Source organism: Mirounga leonina, unplaced genomic scaffold, assembly GCF_011800145.1.
Source record: "Mirounga leonina isolate KUSES-001 unplaced genomic scaffold, KU_Mleo_1.0 Mir_53, whole genome shotgun sequence".
NCBI classification, from domain to species: Eukaryota; Metazoa; Chordata; class Mammalia; order Carnivora; family Phocidae; genus Mirounga; species Mirounga leonina.
The window spans coordinates 1,829,789-1,851,154 of record NW_023270807.1 but is presented as its reverse complement, the minus strand read 5'-3'; the positions used below and the strand labels follow the sequence as shown (position 1 = coordinate 1,851,154).

Here is a 21,366-nt window from a genome sequence, read left to right as displayed (position 1 = left end):
AGAAGCAGGGAGCAAAAGAGGACTGAGGGGTACCAGAAGGGCTGGGATATCACACTGTCTTTATCTGGAGGCCCCGGGAGCCAGGTGCTGCGGAAGGGGCTAGGTAGGGTGTCTGCAGTCCTAAGGCCCAGAAGCTCTCCTCGAGCTACAAGAAGTCCCGGGGCCTCGCCCCAGAGGTTCCAGAGAGACTCCTTCTTCCAGCCGTTCCCCCCCTCCCCTTGAGCTTTTGTCCTGCCCTGGTCTGCTTCCCAAGCCCCTGTGCCCACATGTGTGGGAGCTGCTGGAACGTGGTACTACTACTTGGTAAGCCAACACTGCTTTCCTTCACCAACCCCAGGAAACACTCTGGCTCTGGGCAGGCCCTTTGCCTCCTCTACCTCCCCCTCCCCAAAAAGTCCTTTCACTGAAACCCAGGCCTAGAGATATTGGAGCGGCTGCCAGCAGGGGGAATTCTGCTCCAGGGGCAAGGGCCGGTTGGGGAGGAGGGGACAAGGAAGAAAGACATGTGACTGTCCTGCTCCTGAGAGCCTCGGTTCCTCCCTCCTCCAAAGCCATATCTTTCCCATTGGTGCTACAGTGTTCCTGACGGTTCTAGGCTGGAGACTCCCTTGGGCCTTGCAGTGTCTTCTCAGGAAGGCCAGAGAAGGGCAGAGAGGGATGGGAGGCCACAAGGCTGTCTTCTAGAGGCTGGCTGAACCTAGCAAATCTACGGTTTTAGATGCACATGGAGGGAGGGAGGTGGGTGGGCAAGGTGCCCTCCGCCCCAGGAAATGGGAGGAGGTTGCTACTGTTGCTGGCTTTGCCCTGGGCTTTGAGGTCTCTCCCCCTGCCTGAGGACTTAGGAGAGGGGGGGCAGGGTTTCTGCAAGTGACCGCGGGGTAGGGCTCTAAGAGCCTGTGCCCAAATTTGCTGATAACTGGAAAGAAGGGCCCCAGCAGGGTCTTGGTCCCTCAGCTGAGCCTGGTGTTGAGAGGACCGAGGGCCTGCCCCCTCTTCACTCACCCTCCTACACCCCGGTGACACTGTCACCAACTCCAGCTCTCCCCTTGTCATGTCTGGGGGAGTCTAGGGATCCCGGGAAATGTCCATGGGAGAAGAGAGTGACCATTCCTCCTCCAGCCCCACCAGTCCTTAGGGGTGAGGCTAGGAGAAGAAGGGTACTCCCCAGGGCAAAACAGAAGACTAAAGACTGGGAGGCCCCCTTTCTCTGGGGTCTGGAGGGGAGGCCTTTGACAATAGGGTGGTGGAGGGAGGGGAGCATCGTGGGGCAGAAGGAAGAGGTCAGAAAACCAGGCCCAGAGAAGAGGCGGGGGACAGACACTGGCAGCCTGGGGTTGGGGGGCAGGGGTGGGAAGCATAGTCTGTGGGGAGTGAGGCAGGAGAGAAGGGTCCGGGAGACAACCCTCAGGGCTCAGGAGACTCTTTGGTGGGATCTGAAGAGCAGATGTTGCAACGTCTCTGTTGGGCTAAGTACTAAGACCCTCACCTACCCTGGGGCCATCACCCCGAGTCCCACCACCCTGGCCGCCAGGCGGCCCTGCAAATGCTTCTGTCTCTGTATTTTTTGTTTTGTTCTGTTTTGACTTTTAAAAAAATAAAAGCTTGATCGGAAAATATGTCTGGAACTCTATGGCAAGGGAAGAGGGACAAGAGAGAGAGGGAGGGGAGGCAGTGGATGAGGAGTGAGGGGTGGTGTGGAGGGGAGCAGGGCAGCTAGATGGCCTCCACGTAGTTGGCGGGATAGAGGCCCAGCTGCCCACTGTCCAGCCGCCCGCGGCACCATCCTTGCTCATCCTCCTCGCCCAGCTTGGTGAGCTCATCTCCTAGGAAGGGGACACAGAGGAGCACATCGACAGGGGCTCAGAGAGAGCCACCCCCACTCCACAATGCTAGGTAAGCTCTCCGATACCATTATTCTGGGCCAACCCCAATCCCTCCCATGACTGCTCCAGTGGTGCTCGGGAGACCAGCCCCAGGTACACCCCGACTCCCCCACGGGCTGCCTCACGCCAAACACCTTGGAGATTATGCTAAGTGAAATAAGCAGAGAAAGTCAATTATTGTATGGTTTCACTTATATGCGGAACATAAGGAACAGCATGGAGAACATTAGGAGAGGGAAGGGAAAAATGAAGGGGGTGGAAATCGGAGGGGGAGACGAACCATGAGAGACGATGGACTCTGAGAAACAAACTGAGGGTTTTAGAGGGGAGGGAGTTGGGAGGGATGGGTTAGCCCGGTGATGGGTATTAAGGAGGGCACGTACTGCATGGAGCACTGGGTGTTGTACGAAAACAATGAATCGTGGAACACTGCATCAAAAACTGGTGATGTAGTGTATGGTGACTAACATAATAAAATTAAATTAAATTAAAAAAAACCCCACCTTATCTGGGTCTCGGCCCTGCCCCCCCCCCAAGCCCAGGCCCTGCCTCTGGCTTCCTTTTTAGGGTTCAGGCCCTTCTCCTAGCAACCCCTGCCCTCAGGCCCCGCCCCCACCCTACTGTGGGGTCCCACTCCACGTTTGGCCCCGCCCACGCACCAGGCCACGCCCCCAGCCGCATTCCCAGCAAATCCCGGCATCCCTTGCCCTCAGGCCCCGCCCAGCCCAGCCCAGCCCAGCCCAGCCCACCATACCAGCCTTGAAGCTGAGCTCATCCTGCTCCTGGCCGTCGTAGTCATAGAGTGCCCGCACACGCACTCCTTTGGCGTCGTCCTCGAAGGGATTGGAGCCCCCGTTGGCCTCATTGCCCCCAAATGGGTTCCCGCTCTCGTCGTCCGACCACTCGGTGGCATAAGGCTGGCCCCTGTCGTAGCTGCTAACGCTGAGACGTAAGGAGAGGCCCCAGCATGAATTGCCTCTCCCCTCGTCCTTAGGGCTGCCCCCTCCTGCCAGTCAGAGCCCTGGCCCCAAATCCCACCAAGGCTGGCGCAGGAATGGGCCTTGTAAGAGGAGGTCCCAAGCCAGTGATCCTCACTGACAGCTCTTTCGACAAATGTGAAGCAGGACTATTAGCCTTACTACCCAGCCCTTGAGTGAGGGGATGCTGAAGTGGAACCCTGAGAACATCTGACCCCTCATCTGAGAAGGGCACCTCGTGGTTAAGCAGCGTGACCTCCTGGACATATCCTGGGTCTGAGGCTTACTAACTAGCTGTGTGACCTTGGGTAAGTCACTTAATCTCTCGGGGTTTCAGTTTCTCCATCTGCAAAATGGAACTCTATACACTTCTCAGAGTGTTGGGAGGCTTCATTACGTTAATATATGGAAAATGCTTACAACAGTGCCTGGCACATAGTAGGTGCTCTCAAAGGATGACCTGCCACTATCTTTGAGAGGAGCATGAGGTTGCTGTGATTTAGACCATTTCTTGTCTCCTGAGGTAAAACTCATCTGCCCCAGTATGTGGGCCCCTCTGGACCCAGGAAGCTCCACAGGAGGCACTCACCTGCCACGGTCCCCAGCCTGGGATGTGGTCTCCACCACTCCAGTGGCATTAGTCAGCGTCACCCCTTCTGTCTTCTTGGGCTGCTTCTCTTTCTTGGCGGTGGTGTGAGGAAGGTCTGGGTTCCACTCCTAGTGGGCACCAGGGGAGCAGTGAGGCAGGGGGGCTGCCCCCTGAGGTCTCTTCCAGCCTTTTCCGACTTCCCTTCCCCCATCCCCACACCTCCTCACCTCAAACTGGGGCCAGTTCATGGGCATGCCAGGGCCGCTGGTGCTGCGGAACCACCTGAGGTCATCCTGGGCATCGGCCCCCCGGATGGCCTGCTCCAGCTCCCGGTACACGTGGACATAGCTGTGCACGGGGGAGATGGGGCAAGATGCACCATGGCCCCTTCTCATCCTCGCTGAGGGCCAGAGGGAGCCCATTCAGGGCACCAGGGTGCTGGCAGGCCCCCCAGCTAGGGATGAGGTGGGCTGGCCAAGGAGCAAACCCCGAGTGCGCACCCTTCCCTATCCCCGCCTTTGCCACTCCCCCAACCCTCCAGAGCAACACCCGCTATGTTTCTCTAGGGCCTAGTCTGTGTCAGCGGCACCAGGCAGTCACTGTCTCCGGAGCCTCTTCCTTCTGGGCCCCTGCTGCTCTGCCCCCCACCTCCTGTCCCGGTACCATAGGGCCCAGGGCGCCTTGCACACACTTCCACCCTCCGCCGTGTCCACGCCTGCCACGCCGCCACGCCCAGCTACCTGCTATTCTCGGCCAGGTTGAGGTGACGTTTGATGTCCAGCAGCACCTCCTTGAGGAAGACCAGCCGCTTTTCCTCGAAATGCTGGCACTGCTCGAACACCTGCTCCATGCCCTCCATGTACTGGGGTGTGGTCTTGCCCACGTCATCCAGCACCTTCTCATACTTCTCCTGTGTCTGTGGGCACCGGGGCAAAGGAAGGGTGAGACCCAGGCCTGCAGCTCCCAGCCACCTCCCACTCCAAGGGGCTCTTGGCCACCTCCCACTCCAAGGGGCTCATGGCCACGCATGCTCCTCATGCGGCACCTTCTGTACGTCCTGCTTGCACTTGTCCACTTTGTCCTGCAGCTTCTTCTGCTGCTCGGGCGTGACTGACTGCTCCGTCTTGCTATTCATCTCCCGCGTCACGGCCAGCTTCTCCTCCTTGCAGGCCAGATGGTAGGCCTTCTTTGCTGCCTCTAGCTGAGGGGCAGAGGGAGCAGGAGGGAGAGCTCCTACTTACCAGCAGGAACAGACAGGCTCCCTCGTCAAGCCCTCCCCCGCTGGGGGCTGGGCGCACACATTCGGAAGAGGCGGGAGGGATGTAGGCCCCGGCTCCAGGTATCTGGGAGCAGTGCCCACCCATCTGTGGATGTTTCTGCTGGCAAGGCAGGGCTGCTCCCCATGGGCACAGCCCCAGCGGGTGATGTCCTGCCCGCCCCCTCTGATCAGACTGCCCCCCCTCGCCCCATCTGCAGCAGCCACCCACAGGGCACCTCCTTCATCTTCTTGGCCCAGGGCTTCTGGGCTTTGCGGAAGCCGTCTTCAGCTTCCTTGGTCTCCTTAAAGCCGCCCATGATCTGCTTGTGATAGGCGTCCTTCTGCCAGTTCTTGACCTTCTCCAGGTCCTCGTTCAGCAGGTTGTTCTTCACTTCCTGGTGCAGTTCGCTCACCTTGTCCGCCTCCGTCATGATGGCCCCCCAGGCCCGCTCCAGGCTGCCATACTGTGGCCCTGAGGAAAGGGTCATGGGGTCAGGCGGCCCTCATCACACGCCACCCAGGGGCCTCCCTCATGCCTCCTTACGCTGAGGCTTTCCCCCTACCTGCCAGGTCTGCAGAAATGCCCTCCCCTGCTTGCTTTACAGTTTTATCCATCCTTAAGGCCCACGCACCTCCTCCAGGAAGCCTTCTCTGACTGCTCCGTTCTCACACCCTGCAGCCTGCAGCCCTCACTGAATTTGTCGTATAGCATCTGCCTCTGTGTCCACTTCCTATCTCCCCTGTCAGCTGGTGAGCCCCGTGGGGGCAGCCTGGACCCCGCAAGCCCTCACAAGCCCAGCGCAGCACCAAGCACACAGTAGGTGCTTTAGGAATGTTGACTGAACGTAAAACTGAAGAAGCAGCTGGTGGCAGATGCCAGGAGGCCACTGGGACCAGACATTCCAGTCATTTGTTGGTCTATATATTGGGCATCAGCTCTGTTCCAGGCACTATGCTGGGGAGTACCAGGCTCAGCCCCTGCCCTCATGGGAGTTAGGGTCTCGCGGAAGAAAAAAAAAATTTAACAATTACATGGAACCCCCAACCTGAAAGTGTTCCAGATTAAAGGAATCTACCGACAGGACAACTAAATGCAGGATGTGATTCTGGATCGCCTTCTGGACCAGCACAAACAATTGCTGTAATAAAATTTGCATATGGGCCATATTAAATGTCCCAATTTGATCGGTGAACCATGGTTATGTAAACAAATGTTCTTATTCTTAGGAGATACGTGAAGGATTTAGGGTAAAGTGGCAGGTCTCCCACTTAGATGGTTCATAAAAACATATGCACCAAAGAAAGAGGGACTGCAGAAACAACGTGGCAAAACGTTCACTGGTGAATCTGGTCGAAGGCTGTGTAGTTCTCTCCACGATTCTCGCAACTTTTCTCTAAGTTAAAATTATTTGGAAATAAAAAGGTTGTCTGGTTTGGTTTTGTCTTTTTAATCCAACCTAAAACTGTACAAAGTCGAGTTGAACAGGGACAGGGAGACCTGGCTTGGTGTGGGAGGGTCAGAGCGTGGGTGTGGGGATGGTGCCTTCAACTGCCGGGTGGCCAGAATGGGGGCAGGTGCATCCGGGTCGCGGGGTGCTCCCGGGGCCCCAGACTGTGGGCAGCCGGAGAGGGCCAGGGCGATGCGCCCGGGGTGGGCATGGGGGCACCTTTCTCAATGAGCTGGCGCCAGCGCTTGGCCCAATCCGTGAGCTGCTGCGCGTACGCCTTCTCGATCTTGGCGCGCTCCTGCACGCAGTTCATCAGGTCGTTACACAGGCGGTGGCCGTCATCGATGCGCTTCACCGTCCGCTTGTAGTTCCCCACCTGGCGGCCAAGCAGCGAGCTCGACTCCCGCGGGTTCCCCGCGTCCCCCGTACCCCAACCCGCCCAGGACGCCGCGGCCTGCAGGGGGCGCCCGCCGCGTCCATCTCCCCGCCCCCCCTCCCCAGGTGAAGCCTCGCAGCCCCGCGGGAACGCATTGGGGGCTCCCCCGCTCTCACTTTTGGGGACCTCAGCGCCCTGCATCATACCCGACGGGCTATGCACTCCCTCACCCCACCTGACACATAATTTCCTCGTTGCCACGAAGTGCAAGATTTTTATAACTTGGACCCAGACTAGAATGAAATATTCATTTTGTTCTTGGGAGCTAAATGTATTATATTTAGAAAGTCATGTAAGTGTTGAGCTGAGCTGCAGCTTCTTGACATAATATTATGTTTTGTAGACACCTCATTAAACACTTATTAATATAGGTTTGGCAGTTTTCGCTTTGGGTTTTGGAAGCCAATCGGAAAAATTATATTTCTTGGTCTCAAATAGTTTGGGAAGCTCCTGAAATGCTGGTTTCTAGGCTTGTCGCCACCTCTTTGTTGCTGTGGGGCTTCTGGAATTCAGGCCACAGGGGCGGGGGTGGGAAGCCGCTGTGAAAGGTTGTGTAAGCTGTGAAGCCGGGGTCTGAGGTGCCGCGGTCTGAGAGCAGACAGGAGGAGCCTGGTCCACATCCAGAAACGCTGCAGGATCTCCCCAGGGGCAGCCGGGCCAGAGGGGCTCTGGGCTGGGTGGGCAGTCGTCTTACCTCATTTCACTGAACACCGAGGGCTTTGGAGGGACCCGAGGGGCTGGGGAGCAAGGCCTGAGGTGGTGGGGGGTGGGAGCCTGGGCCGTCACAGAAGCTGTCTCACCTCCCAGAAGCTGTCAGTGGTCTCCTCTGGAGCTAGCGAGGCCTCGTCGTAGGAGCCAGACATGGTGTAGCCGCGGGGGCGGGGGGACAGGTGGGTGTGCGGTGGCGGTCAGCAGGCGGGGCTGCTCATGCGCTGGGAGGGTAGAAGAGAGATCCCTGGAGAGGGGGGAAGTGCCCCCACGTGCCCCATTCCAGGCCTGGGGCCCCAACGTGCTGCGAGCATGAGGGCTCCACAGGCTTGGGCCTTGCATTGGGATGGAGACTTCCTGTCGGGGGAATGGCTCCCCATCCCTGGCATAACCCCCAGAGTAAGCTCGTAGCACCCCTTGTGCACATCCCCCCATCTCTCCTCCATGAGCCCTTCACCCCACCTCCTCTCCCTCCCTTCTGCCCCAGACCATTCTCCAGCTGCAGTGTGGCAGCTCTTCTCAGAAGCCTGCCCCAACCACAAATGTTTTCGGGCTCCTGGACTCAGAGCTAGAGGAGAGGCACACAAGGACATATTTGCTTTATGGAAGCTTGCAGCCTGCCTCACAGACACACACAGCTCCTCAAAGCCAGCAATCGGGCTCATCCTTACGCATGTCCTGCACCCCCTCCCTAGGGCCTGGCACCCCGTAGGGCCCACTGGGGCTCAGTGAACCCCAGCTGGCTTCTCAATCTGTCCCTCTTCGCACTGCCCCCACCCTGATCCACCCGAACCCTTGCACCAGGCCCAAAATACCCTGCTCAGCTCTCCCACGCAGCAGAGTCCCTGATCTCAACCCCTAGAACCTCCCCAGATGCCCCACCTGGAGCCTGGACCTGAGTTCCCTGGCCCAGGCTGGGCCCCTGTAAATGCCCTTTTGGCTGCTCTGGTACCCGGCCTCCAAAGCTTCCATTAGCCACTTACATGTCTCCTTAAGGGTCCCAAACATGCGGCTTCCTGGCCTATGGGTCAGACCACTGTGATCTGTGTAAATATTGGAGCTGCTCTGTGTGGCCTGGATCTGTCGGCAGGCATCGCGGTGGTCCAATCTAGGCCATGTGCTGCCCCAGGGCTGGGGACGTTGCCCTGCTGCCATCCCCCCCCCCCCCCCCCGCCGGCAAGAACGGCTCAGTAGTCAGGAGACAGGACCCAGAGGGCCAGGGACCTGGTCTTCAAAGGGGCAGTGAGGCCAGGGCAGGAATGACCCCACGAGGAGCTGCCAGCCTCAAGACAGGGGACATCCAGGGGATGCCCCCCCGTCTCTGCAGCGCTCAGAGACTACGTAGCCCATGCCATGAGGATACTGGGGGAGGGCTTGCCTCTGCAAAGTCCGGTCCAACCTGGGGGTCCAGGGGATGCTCAGTCCTTACAGCAGCTCACCTTCAGGCTCAGAGCAGGTGGCATCACCACAGGAGGATCCTTGGTCAAGGATATCCCTCCCTTCTCTGGCCTCAGTCTCCCTATCTGTCCAGGGGCTAGTGCCCTTTTCCCAGTAATAACCCAGGAATGCCTTCACCTTGCTCCCCCCAGGCCCTAAGTATATTGTGTTCCTTTCCACTTAGCAAAACCTCAAACTTTCCCACAAACTCATGCACAGTGGGGGTGGGTGGGAGGGAAGGTGGCTAGAATTCATCAAGGGACAAAGAAAGGGTCTGGATTTTTTTTTCTTCTGAATTTGGCACTTTTCACTTACAAAGCAGTGTTCACTTCATAAAGAGCGCTGCATGTAGATACAAGAAAGTAAAAGGCAGGGATATTTAATGAAAGACTTTCGGCCAGGTTAGGTAAGCATCTCTGGGGCCAGAGCCCTATCTAGAACCCTTGAAGTCATACCGAACTGTGCTCTTTGGGATCCAAATAATGCACAGCTGTCAGCGGGATGGCGGTGGGGGCAGGAGGGGGTGGAGGGTAGGGGACAGGCCCTCATGAGAATGAAGGTCAAACCCACCCCAGGTAGTGGGGAAGTGACCTGATGAGCCTTGATCAGAGGGGGCAGGGGTACGCCTTCTCTTCCCCACTACAGAGGCACGCCTCCCTCACCCCGCAATGCCAATGCCGCTCCTAGGAATTCACCTTCCAGCCAGCGGGGCGAACTGGCGCTGCCTAATTCCATTTGCTGCAGCGCTGCTTGTAAAAGCCAAAGGCTAGAAACATCCCAGCTGCCTGTCCCAGGGACTGCTTAAGTAAATTCTGGTGCAGGCAGGCAACAGAATGCTCTGGTCCTGACCGGAGCCCTCCCCAAGCCATGGAACTGAGACAAAAGGAGCAGGGTGCAGAACAGGGAGGCTGCGGACGCTTCCATTTGTATGGGGGGAAATATACAAACAGGGAACACTTCTGGAAAGCTGGTAGCGTGGCAGCCTTCAGGGAACTAGGTGGCTGGGGGATGTGATGGGAAGGAGATTTGTCACTGTCAGTCCTTTATGCCTTTTATATTTTGCCTTGTGTGCATACATTGCACAGTTTTTAAAACCCTCTGGCCGGCGTTGGAGGGAGCTGGGAGCCAGGGCCGAGAGTGCACTGGATGCCCGGAGGAAGGGGACCGTGCAAGCCCTGGCATGTCAGATAGCCGGGAATGCACCAGGGCAGAGACCAATCTCCACTCTGTCCAGACCCGGGGGTAGGGAGAGGACTTGCCGGGGCCCCTCTCTCAGTGCAGGCAAGTCATAGGTCTCCAGGCTCCCAGCTGGGGTAGCACGCGTCGCTCTAGCCTTGGGGGTTCCTGCTTGGTCACCAAACTGCTGTGTGACCTTAGGCGATTCACGTGACTGTGTCGGGCCTCGCTGTGAAATGAGGATGCTACAACCCAACGCTAGGACCGGATGAAATGGTGAGGGGCCAGGCTGGACCCGCACAGAGGCAGGAGAGGATGTGGGGGGGGGCACGTAGGCCCCCAGCACCACCTGCCAGACACACCTCCCGCAAATCAGCCTCACACCCCCACCCTGGGCACCGGGGGGAGGCTTAACTCTGGTCAAATGGCAGGTCCCTCCTGAATGGTGGTCAGGAGCCGCCACTGAAAACGCTGCTTCTCTGAGAGTCGGGAAGCCAGTGTGGCCAACATCTGTCACGCCCATGGGCGAGCCTGATGCGCTCTGAGCAGAAGCCATCAAATGGGCACAGTGCCCATCTGACTTTTCTCCCTGGTGCTTGTAAAGCAATCGTGGCCCTGCAAGCCCTTTGTCATTGATAATAACAGCCGGCATTTATGGAGCACAGAGTTGGTGCCAAGGACCGTCCATGTGTCTTAACTCATCAAATCCTGCCAGCACCCCTCCACGGCAGGTGCTATCACCCCCACGTTATTGCAGAGAGAGCCCAGAGGCTGGGACATGACCGAAAGAGCTTGTCAGCTCTCATTATTGATTTGTCACCACTGCCACAGTGGGGGCAGCAGTCCCGTAGCGGGCGGGGCGGGGGGGGGGTGCTGTTCTTGTAGAGCCAGGGAAGGAGACAGGTCTTTTTCGCCCACAAAGATGATGCAGCCCTCAGCATTCTGAATGGGGCAGGGGGGGCATGGGGGGGGGCATGGGCTCTGCTCCAGCGCTGCCACCTCCCAGGGGGGGTCTCAGTCAAGTCCTGTCATGGGTCTGGGTTTTCTAACTCATCTGATGGGAAAACAACCATGTGACACTCAAATGGTTAAGAGGGTATTATTGAAAAATACAGACCATTTATGGAAGTGTGAAGTTTGCATGTTGGCCGTGACCTTTCCTTTGGGAGAAAGGAGCCCCAGGGTGAAAAGCGTCCCTCCTCTGGGCCCCAGGCTTCCTGCCTGCTGCCTCTAAAAGCCCCTGGAGGTCCGGGGCCTTGGGCATGTTCTGTCCGCCCTGGCTTGAAGAAGGGACAGAGGAATTAAGAGCAGGGGCCCAGAGAGGGCGGGCGAGCTGTGGACAAAGGTGGCATGTGGATTCCTGCATCCCGCATGAGTCACTAACAATCACAGGAGCCCGTTTCTCCCCACCACCCCCCAACCCATCAGCAGATCCTGGGCTCTGCTCTCAACCACCCTGGTCCCAGCCCCATCACTCTCCTCAGTGGCCTTTCTGCCTCCGACCTTGTGTCCCTTACCCCCGCCCCCACTCCAGTCTGTTCCCTCCCGCAACAGCCAGAGGGACACCGGTAATACCTAAGTCAGATCCCATCGCTGCCCTCCTCGGAATCCTCTCGTGACTCCCCATTTCCTCCAAGTAAAAGTCTAATTCCTTCCTAGGAGGCCCTGCATCTCCTCCAGCTCCACTGACCTCCGTGTTGCTCTAACCCCAGGGCCTTTGCACTTGCTAGGAATGCCCCCCGCTCCAGATTTCCATGTCTGCTCAAATGTCCTAACCTCCCCGCATTTCACTTGACACTCTTTTCCCACCCCCAGCACTCTCCTGTCTCCCTTTCTTGGCTTTATTCTTCTTCACAGCACGTGTTACCATATGCCAGGCTCCCAACATTAGAGTATTCATCATGTTTTTGTCTTCCTCTCTCACTGTAATGTCAGCTTGTTAAGGTCAGTAGTTTTTGTCTGCTGTATTTTCAGCATCCAGAGCAGTGCCTGGCACATAGTTAAATGCACAGGACGTTTTTGTTGAATGAATGAATGAAAGCCAAACACCTTCTGGAACATTCATTCATTAAATAGTAGAAATATTGAATTCCGTCCCTCAGAGCCAAATATAGTCACCTGCACATAGAAGATATTCCAAAAATGTTGATAATGATGGTGATACAATCAGAAGCCAGAATCTCACCCAGATCCCACCTGCCCTCTGTTCCCAGGCCTCCTGCTTCTCTGGGCATCCCCTTCCTCTCCTCTTGGCCAACACTCAGGGTCCAGTTCCAGGGTCTCTTCCTCCTTGATCCTCCATGAGCATTCAGCCCTCAGAGGGGGAGCCCTCCCTCCCCAGGGAGCCACAGCACACAGACGAGGCTGTTCTATTACCCCTCTCCTCACTCTCCCTTTATATCACCCTATACCAGCCATTTCTGAGTACCCGCTGTGTGCCACCTTTCCATACCTTCATCTCTAATCCTCGAGACAACCCACTGAGATGGGCGGTGACTTCCTTGTCTTCGCTGAGACTCAGAGAGGTTAAATGACCCGTCCAAGGCCACACAGCAGGGAGGACACAGAGTCAGATCCAGACCCGGGGCGAGTCCTTCCCCTGCCCCCCACCAGGTGCCCAGTGCAGAGCCAGCCCTCCGTGGGCGTCACCCCAGCCCTCCTGGCCTGAGACATTCCCCCAAGGGAGCGGCTGGGCTCAAACCCGGGCAGGGCCATGGGAAGCCAGAGCTGCCTCGCCCTCACCCAGGGTGGTCTTCAAGTCCCACAAACATTCCCAGCAGCAGCCCTGCTCCTCACGTTACCCCGAGATGGACAGGCTCGCCACGCCTGACTTGGGGTCACACCAGGACCCTTACCAGCCCCTGCTGGGGCTTCAGATGCAGCTGTAAGGTGCTGTCCTTCCACCCCTCCCTGTGATGCATACCCCTCCTCATTCCAGTTTCTGCTGCTTTGCTCATGCCTTCCCTCCTGCCTGGGGTGCATGCTGTCCTACCACTCACCCCTCCCCAAAATACAATAACCCCGCTTCCCTTCAAGGGCCAACTCAGTCCCATCCCCTCCAAGAAGCTTTCCGTAAATATGCCAGCCCTCACCTACTTCCCCCCTACACCCTGGTGCGGTTCTTCGTCACACCTGCCCTAAACCACATCTTGCTGGTTCCCGCCAGAAAGTAGAGAAAATCCGGCTACACTAGCACAGTGGTTGACAGCACTGCCTGGGGGGCCAGACAGAATGACTGAGTTCAAATCCCGGCTCTGCCACTTGCTGGCTGAGTGACCTTGGTAAGTTGCTTAAACTCTCTGTACCTGTTTCCCCCTCGGCAAAATGTGAGGGTGAGGGTACCAGCCCACGGGGTTATTGTGAAATGATGTGCAGTGTGCAAGAGATGCCATGTTAACTCTAAGTATTATCATCAGAGGTATTATTACCCGTGCTTCCCACAGCTGCAGACCTTTCAAAGCAGGAGACGCTCATCTCTCTGGATGACTTCACACCCCCTTCTCCTCTCTTTGGGCTAATGCCCCCAGAGACCTTTGCTAAAGACTGACTTGTGTCCCCACCAAATTCGTATGCTAATATTTTACCCCCTCCCCAGTGTGACTGTATTTGGAGACAGGGCTTTTAGGAGGTGATTAAAGGTAAATGAGGTCAGAAGGGTGGGGACTCAATCTCATAGGATAGGTGTCCTCATAAGAAGAGGAAGAAAGAGACTCTCGCCATCTCCCTCTGTGCACACTCTGAGGGAAGTCCATGTGAGGACCAGCGAGAAGGCAGCCATCTGCAAGCCAGGAAGAAAGGCCTCACCAGGAACCCAAGAGGCCAGCACCTTGACCTTGGACTTCTAGCCTCTGGAACTGTGGGAAATAAATAGCCGGTGTTCACGCCACCCAGTCTATGGTGTTTTGTTCTGGCAACCTGAGCTGAGATTCCGTTCCATGACTGTTGGGCCTCCTCTGGGACCCCCAGGCCTCCAGGCCTGGCTTCCTCTTGCCTTCTCTTTGGCTGTAAAATCCAGGCCCCCCAACCTCCATCTCCTCTAAGTAAGGTCCATGGGGCAGTCCCCAAAGGGTCCTCCTTCCACAGCTGAGTCCCAAGGTAGGGAGTAAGGAAGAGGGTGGAAACACAAATGGGGAAACTGGGGGAGACAGAGCCTGGGTCTCCACTGAGTATGGAGGGCCCCAGAGAGGCCCAGGGCCAGGGTTGGGGGGTACCAGGTAGGCTCATCCTCGTCGGAAAATGGTTAAAGCCAATGGGTAAAACCATTCCACCTCAGCCACCTTGGCTGGCCTCTCCTCCCCTCCTCCCTAGGCTCTGACCTTGGCTTTTACCCTCCCTTCTTCCTCCAGCCCCAGACTCTCTCTCTCTCCTCTAGAAAATCATCCTTAAAGGCAGCCCCCACCCTGTTTCCCGCCCCACCCCCCCACCAGCTCCCAGGCCAAGTGGTTGAGGAAACACCTCATCCAGCCTGTCCATCACCAGGGAGCCTCTAGGATGGTGCATGCTCCACAGGGAATGAGACCGGCCTCCCCAGTGGAGCCTACACTGCAGGGCAGGCAGAAGGCCAGGAAGTAAATGCTTATCATCTTGCTCGCTAGGTGGTGACAACAGGGGAAAGTCAGGCAGGGTAAGAGGGGGTCAGGAGCAACCCTAAAGCAATGGTGGGGGAATGGTGTAGACACACCCCAGCAGCCCCCTCCTGATGGGCCAAGCCTGAGGTGGGTCCTCCAGTGGCTCCCAGAGGCCCCCAGCAGGACTGTGGCCTAGTTGCCCACAGGAGGAACAGGCTCACTGTTTCCAGGGATCACCTCTCAAATCATATCCTTGTCTCCGGGTCAGCCTCTTGGGGAGCCCAAACCGGACACCACAGATGAGGAGGCAGGAGTGGGGGCTGGCGATACACAGGCCCCCGTCCTCTCTGCTCTGGGTGCATCTCTCTCCTTGAGACCAGTCATCCCACACATGGCTCGCCTGAGAGAGTCGGTCCTGTCCTGAGCCCTCAGCCTCTGTGGTCTCCGGGAGGGCAGGGACCAGGTCAGCCTCCTCTGTCGGGGAGGCCCCTGCGGGGTACACAGCATGCTTTCCCAATGGCATCGAACTTTGGGACGAATTCGGACCCGGAGGAAGATGCCCTGTGTCTTTAGTGGCACCAGGGATGGAATGCGTGCGGTTCACTTTCTTCTCCTTTGTGGCCAGGGAGGGGGAGGCAGGCCCCAGCTTTACTCCACGGCCCAGGTCCTTGCAGGGCAGCTCTGAGCTACGGCAGTGAGCGAGACAGAAACCCCCCTGCCCCCGGCCTCGCGGAGCTGACATTCTGGAGGGGCTGGACAGACAAGAAACCAGATGAATAAGGAAATGATCAGGTGTGTCAGATGGTGGCGAGTGTGGTGGAGAACAAGGCAGGGAAGGGGACAGGGAGCGATGGTGGCAGCTAGCAGTCACGCTATTTTACACGGGGCAGTCAGAGAAGGCCATTGTCAGGAAGTGACATTTGCGGGAAGACCTGTAGGAGGTGAAGGTGGGGGCCATGCAGGAGTCTGGGGGAAGAGCACCAGGCAGAGGGAGCAGCCAAGGCAGGGGCCCTGAGGCGCAAGTGTGGCCACCGTGGTTGAGGAGTAAGGGGGGCCCGTGTGGCTGGAGCAGAGGGAGTGAGGGGGAGAGGGAAGGGATGAGGTCAGGAAGGTTGGGGGGAGGGAAGGCTGAGGCAGGAGGCCGATTCCATGGGGCCTTGTGGGTCAGAGTGAGACCTCTGACTTCTTCCCCCAGAGTGAGCTGGGAGCCCCTGCGGGGTCTGAGAAGAGGCGGGATATGACTAGGCTTTGGTTTTAAAGGATCCCTGGCTGTTGGCGGTGGTGGGGAGCAGAGGAGAGCAGGAGGCTGGCTGGCAGGCGGCCACAGTCCTCCGGGTGAGAGGGCAGGGCCCCAGCGAGGCGCTCGTGCTGGAGCAGCGAGAAGTGGCTGGGGTCTGGAAATGGCTCTGACACGGGAGCCAGCGGGATCTGCTCATGGCTTGGGTGAGAGCGTGGGACCGGGAAGGAGTAGCGGACGGCTCTGGGGTTCGGGCCCGAGCAGCCAGCAGGGGGAGTGCTATGTCCTGAGAGGGGGAACAGAGCAAGACCTGGGTTTTCGAGCCCTGAGATGCCCATAAGGAGCCAGGTGGAGAGGCCTCCTGGCTCTCCCCCAGAGCTCCTGCACAGGGGGCCGGTGAGGAGGGGCCAGCCTCGGGCCAAACTGTTCCTCCAGCCTGTCCCAGGGCCCCAGCCCCGGGCTAAACCCCAGGCCTCTGAGTGCCCCTGGGGCCTCCTTTCAACCCCCTTCTGACACGGGGAAGACTGATGTGGGGAGGCTGGGTCTCAAACTGGCTTCTACTGTGGGCCCACTGGATGCAATGGGGTAGAGTTGGGGAATGTGCCCCAGGAGGCCATCCTGGTGGGCTCTCTGCCCCAGGGTCTGGGAGCAAGAGAGAAACACAGAGCAAGCACAGGCCCTAGAGACATGCGGGGCGGAAAACAAGGAAGAGGGGGAAAGTGGCCTAGAGAAGGCGGGTGAGCAGCAGGGGAGACGGGGCCAGGCCTGGAGGGTCTGGGGAGGGGGAAGGGGCAGCTCCTTCCAGCTCTCGCCAAGAGAACTTCCCCTCCGGGCCTCACCAGCCCCCTGTTCCGGCCAGATGGAGGCAGGCCAGATGCCCATTCCAGGCCCTGGTGGGGAGGGGGGTCTCTAGCTCCCCCCGAAGGAGAGAGATGAGCAAAGAGGGTGGCGGGGTTCAGAAGAGCAGGGGGGCAGACAGTGACAGTGTATACGGGTTCTTTGGCCACCACCAGCTCCTAGGCAGATCGACATCCCCCACCTTGTCTGGCCTTCTCACCCCAGGCCCTGAACCCCGAAGCGGAAGCCGCCCCCCCACCGTGCCTAGCATTCAGCAGGTGCAACTAATGTTTGCAGAAAGGAACGAGCTCCTTGGAGAGGCTTCCCCCACCCCATCACAGGCCCAAGGATCCCTCCCTGGCCCCCGCGCCAGGTACTCTGACCCCCATGTGCTCAGGGAAACGGGAAGCCCCCTAATGTGGTGCCAGGGCCCAGCAAAGGACCCAGCCAGGCTCGCAGGAAATACAGGATAGAGAAGACCAGTGGGAGAAGGAGGCAGACCCTAGGATGCCGGGGTGCCCACAGCACACCCAGGGTTGCGCGCGCCAATTCCCTGCCCTTCTCAGGCTAGGATCTCCCCCCACCCCAACACACACACGCCAGCCGGGCCCCTTCTGCTCTGTCCCAGGGCGGACATGGACCAGGGGCAACTCACCCATGCACTACTGCACGACCTCTCCTGTCCCTTCAGGGCCCAGAGCGAAGCAGTGCGGCCCAGGTCGTCCCCAGGCCCCAGCCCCACCCCCTCCTCCGCAGTGCCTGAGCTCCCCAACAGCAGCCCAACCTGTCCCCAGGAGCAATGCAGCAGAGGGACAGCGATGGGGGAGGGAGGGCCACACGCACCCCCACCCGATCCCCCAACATGGAGACCCTGGGCTTGCTGGGGAAAGGACAGGGGTCCCTTGGGCCATCTGGGGCTTTACCAGGAAGGAAAGATGCCTCTTGCCTGATCAGGGGGTCTAAGCCCAATGCCCCAGATCATCTGGGGCCAGCACGAGGCAGCTGGTGTGGAGGGTGGGACATGAGTCCGCTGCTCCAATGGCCAGGGCCTAGCAGTGCCGAGTGGGGGGCAGGGGGCATCCTCACTTCTCACTCTAGCCTCAGCCTGGGGAAGGGTAGCACCGTGGGTCCCTGGAAGCTCCAGCCCCCCTCGGCCCACTTCCCCCCAGGGAGGGGAGCATGTCTACAGCCGGGACCTGCGGCCGTGGTGGAGAGGGGGACAACAGAGGTGCAGAGGAGGGAGGCAACGGCGGGGACGGTCCTCCTGTTCAGGAGGATGCAGGTTCTGGAGAGGGCCTCCCAGGATGCAGGCTGCTCCCCACCCAGGTCCACTGACCCCGGCCCCTCCAGCCTGCATGCTTCCTACCGGGTGCTGCTGGGAGGAAGGCAAGGGGCAGCTCGGGGGCAGGGCCCCCCCCCCCACACTCTCCACGCCGCCGCTTCCAGCTGTCCCCATCGGGATGCCTACCTGGGCCTGTGTGGGCACCAAGCCTGGGGCAGGTAGGAGCTCACTGCCCCCGCTGGGCCAGGCCAGGGCCGGAGGGGCTGGCTGTCCTCCTCCTCCTCCGTGGTGGCGGGCAGGGAGGGGGCCTGGTGCCTGGGCTGGGGGCTCGGTCCTCTCGGGTCCCCTCCACCGCTGGCTCGGCTCAGGAAGGCAGCCGCGCCAGAACTGCAGAAGCCAGCTCCCCGCCCCCCACCCCTGCCTCCTCCCCTCCCTCCTCCCGACCCGCCTCCTTCTCCAGCCACCCACCGCCTTCTGCTCATTTCTATGGCAACCGGGCAATGCCGCACAGCCAGCCTCCCTCCCCTACGCCAGGGGACGCCCGCCTGCTACGTGTGGAGGACATCACCCCGGGCGGGGTGCGCACCTTCCCCTTCGCCGAGATGCTGGTGAACAGACGGGCTCACGCGGCCACCCCTGGCTGTGGGGGACCCCGCTCCAGCCCCTCTCCTCTCTCTCCCCCCAAGACCCTCCCCTCCCACCCTCCCCTCAAGACCTTGTGAGCAGCCCGGCACCGTCCCCTGCACTTGCCACAGGTGCTTACACCTCACTGCCCGCTGCTCTGTAAGCATGTGTTTGCTTCATCACTTATACTCCCTCGGTCATTCCTCACAATTTTGAGTGTGTTCTGGGTCAGGCGGAGCATGGGATGCTCGCCTACAGCCTCATCCCCTGAGAATCCGTGCCCGTTTTACAGATTGGAAACTGAGGCCCACTGCAGTAAAACAACTTGGCGGAGCGTCCGAGGCTCCTGGGCTGGTTACTGGCAGTGAGGCCTTGGGGTCCCAGCTCCGGCGCCACACAGCCCTCGACGCAAACCACTAGGCTCGCCCTGCGCACGTGTGACCTACGCGCTCCCGTGCGTGTCCATGCAGACACGCACCCCCACAACATGCTTCTAATACAAACACCCGCGCCATGTATTTGCAGCCATGCATTCCCACAAGTCTGTGTATCTACCTACACACCTGTGCACAGGTCACAGACACACAGTAACACCAGCATTTACACATCTTTAAGACACATGGACACACATCCACATGGGTCCAGAACATGCAACACATAAGCCCTTTCTATACAAAATCAACAGCTGTCCACACAAGCCCCCAGCACTAGCCCCATGGGAGGGGATCAGTGACACAAGCCAGTGTCCCACCCAGGAGACTGAACTAGAATCCACTTCCAGGAAAGGATCTGTCTGCCCTGCACCTGCCCTCTAGAGACCAGACACTAATCTGCCCACCTTGTCTCAGCCCTGCTGCAGGAGGGGCCTGGGGTGGGGGTGGAGACAGGGCGCACTTTTCCCTAACTCCCTCCCTCATTCTGAAATTCCCCTACTGATCCAATCCAGACTAAATCCTACCTAGAGCCCCCTCAGCCTAGGGGGCTCACAGATATCCCCACCCACCCACCCCTCAGTTGCTGTCAGGTCCTGGGACTTGGAATTATGACAGATACAGTAAAATGGGCCCCTCCTCCTTAGAGGGAATTCCAGGTTCAGAGAACCCTGCCATCCCCCAGGAGGGGCAGTATGTGGTGGAGGCCGGGTGGGGATGTCAAGTGGGGACTGGGGCCCAGGATTCACGGTGTGCCCCACGGGACGCACCGTCCCCAGCCCAGCGCCACGGCAGAAGGACCCAGGCAAGGATCATGGGCCGCACCTGTGTCCCAGGGCACTTCTTAGGGGCCTCACACAGCTCAGGGAAGGCAGATACAATTGGAAAGACCCAGAAGCCCACCAAAAAACTGTTAATAATAACAATAGCCTCTTCCATAGTTCATCCCATCTAAGACCCCCCTCAACCATGAGACCACCACCACCGATTACACCAAGGCTGTAAGCTAGGCAGCGCATCCAAATGTCAGAGAGGTCAACTGGGAGGGGGAAAATCACGTTGGGAGAGATAAAACAGGGCCTCTCGTTCATTCAGCAGATGCTTACTAGGCACCCACCAGGTAGCAGGGACTGTTCTAGGAACGGGGACACAGCCATGAGCAAAACAAAGTCCCTGCCCTCGAGGGGGCCGAGTGAGCAGATGTGCGGACCTCCTGTTCTCCTGCAGCGCCTCTGGGGGTCACAGCAGCCCTACAGGTGAGGTCACAGAACTGACAAGGTGACAGAGGCTCTAGAGACTGAGCAATTTGCCCAAGGTGACACAGCCAGTAAATGCCTGGGCTAGGATTCGAACCCGTGGCTTTGCCAAGCTTTTTCCAATGCTCTACACTGGCTCCATTAAGATCTGATTAGGTGACATGGCAACAGCCACCCATTTTCTAGAAGTTTCACAGCCAAGTGTGCTTCTCATGCTTAGATCAAAGGCAGGACAGGGTCATATGCATTTAAAGTGCCAGTCAAGAAGTCGATGTGAGGGCAAGGGCGCCTGGGTGGCTCAGTCGGTTAAGCAGCTGCCTTCAGCTCAGGTCATGATCCCGGGGTCCTGGGATCGAGTCCTGCATGGGGCTCCCTGCTCAGCAGGGAGTCTGCTTCTCCCTCTGCCCCTCCCCCCCGCCCCCCCCCCCCCCCGCCGCTCATGCAAGCTCTCTCTCTCACAAAAGTAATTTAAAAATCTTAAAAAAAAAAACCTCAATGTGAGTAAAGACTCCCCCCTCCCCCACCAAGTGACCTCAGAAGTGACTTCTAGCCTGACCATCCTTGAGCCAGAAGCCTGACAGTTGTCCCCAGGCCTGGAGGTTCTCAGTGGAGGGTCAAGTCAAGGCCCAGGCCAAGAGGGTGGGGATGCCTGGCACCTGAGAGCCGGGGCTCCCTGGAGAGCGGGGAGACCTCAGCTGGGGGCGAGGAGGGATTGGGTTTCCAGGCTCTGTAAGCAGAGCCCCCTGCCCACCTGCCAGCCCCCCAGCCCCGGATCATCTTTCTCCTAAGGAGCCAGGTTCAACCTGGGTTTCGAAAGATAGCTGCCCCCCACCTCCACCACTCCCTCAGCCTGATCCAGCCCCACCTGCTGCCTGGCAGACCCCTGAGTTCTTCCTTCCCATGAGAAGTTGACGCCTCTGTCGCCCCCTCTCTGCCTGCAGAGCATCCACCTCCATGCTGTCCCACTGTCAGCCTGATCCAGTCTCATCTGCTATTGGGAGGGCCCCCAAGCCACCGTGGGCAGCCCTGTACTCTCCCACCTGCAGGTCTCAGACAGGCTCGGGGACACCCCTACACCACACACACACACACACACACACACACACACACACAGCATGCCTGACCTCAGCCCTATCCCTGGACCTTAACCATATGCAGTCCCACAGGCAGGAGCAATCAACATATGAGGAGGGGGCCTCATGCCACCCAGGAGAAGCCA

General features: G+C 58.7%; 1 protein-coding gene across 1 annotated transcript in view; it reads right to left on the bottom strand.

The window, feature by feature from the left end:
* Window positions 1–1,713: 1,713 nt before the first annotated feature.
* The window catches only part of PACSIN1 (protein kinase C and casein kinase substrate in neurons 1), a 32,853-nt gene continuing 13,200 nt past the window's right edge, over window positions 1,714–21,366 (bottom strand). Inside the window, exons 2-10 of the mRNA XM_034990475.1 lie at window positions 7,392–7,523; window positions 6,375–6,531; window positions 4,944–5,179; window positions 4,495–4,650; window positions 4,190–4,365; window positions 3,677–3,797; window positions 3,450–3,577; window positions 2,638–2,825; window positions 1,714–1,823 (exon numbers count right to left, since the gene is read on the bottom strand). Coding sequence (XP_034846366.1) covers window positions 1,714–1,823; window positions 2,638–2,825; window positions 3,450–3,577; window positions 3,677–3,797; window positions 4,190–4,365; window positions 4,495–4,650; window positions 4,944–5,179; window positions 6,375–6,531; window positions 7,392–7,454 — 1,335 coding nt within the window. The 5' untranslated portion in view covers window positions 7,455–7,523. The remainder of the gene's footprint in view (window positions 1,824–2,637; window positions 2,826–3,449; window positions 3,578–3,676; window positions 3,798–4,189; window positions 4,366–4,494; window positions 4,651–4,943; window positions 5,180–6,374; window positions 6,532–7,391; window positions 7,524–21,366) is intronic.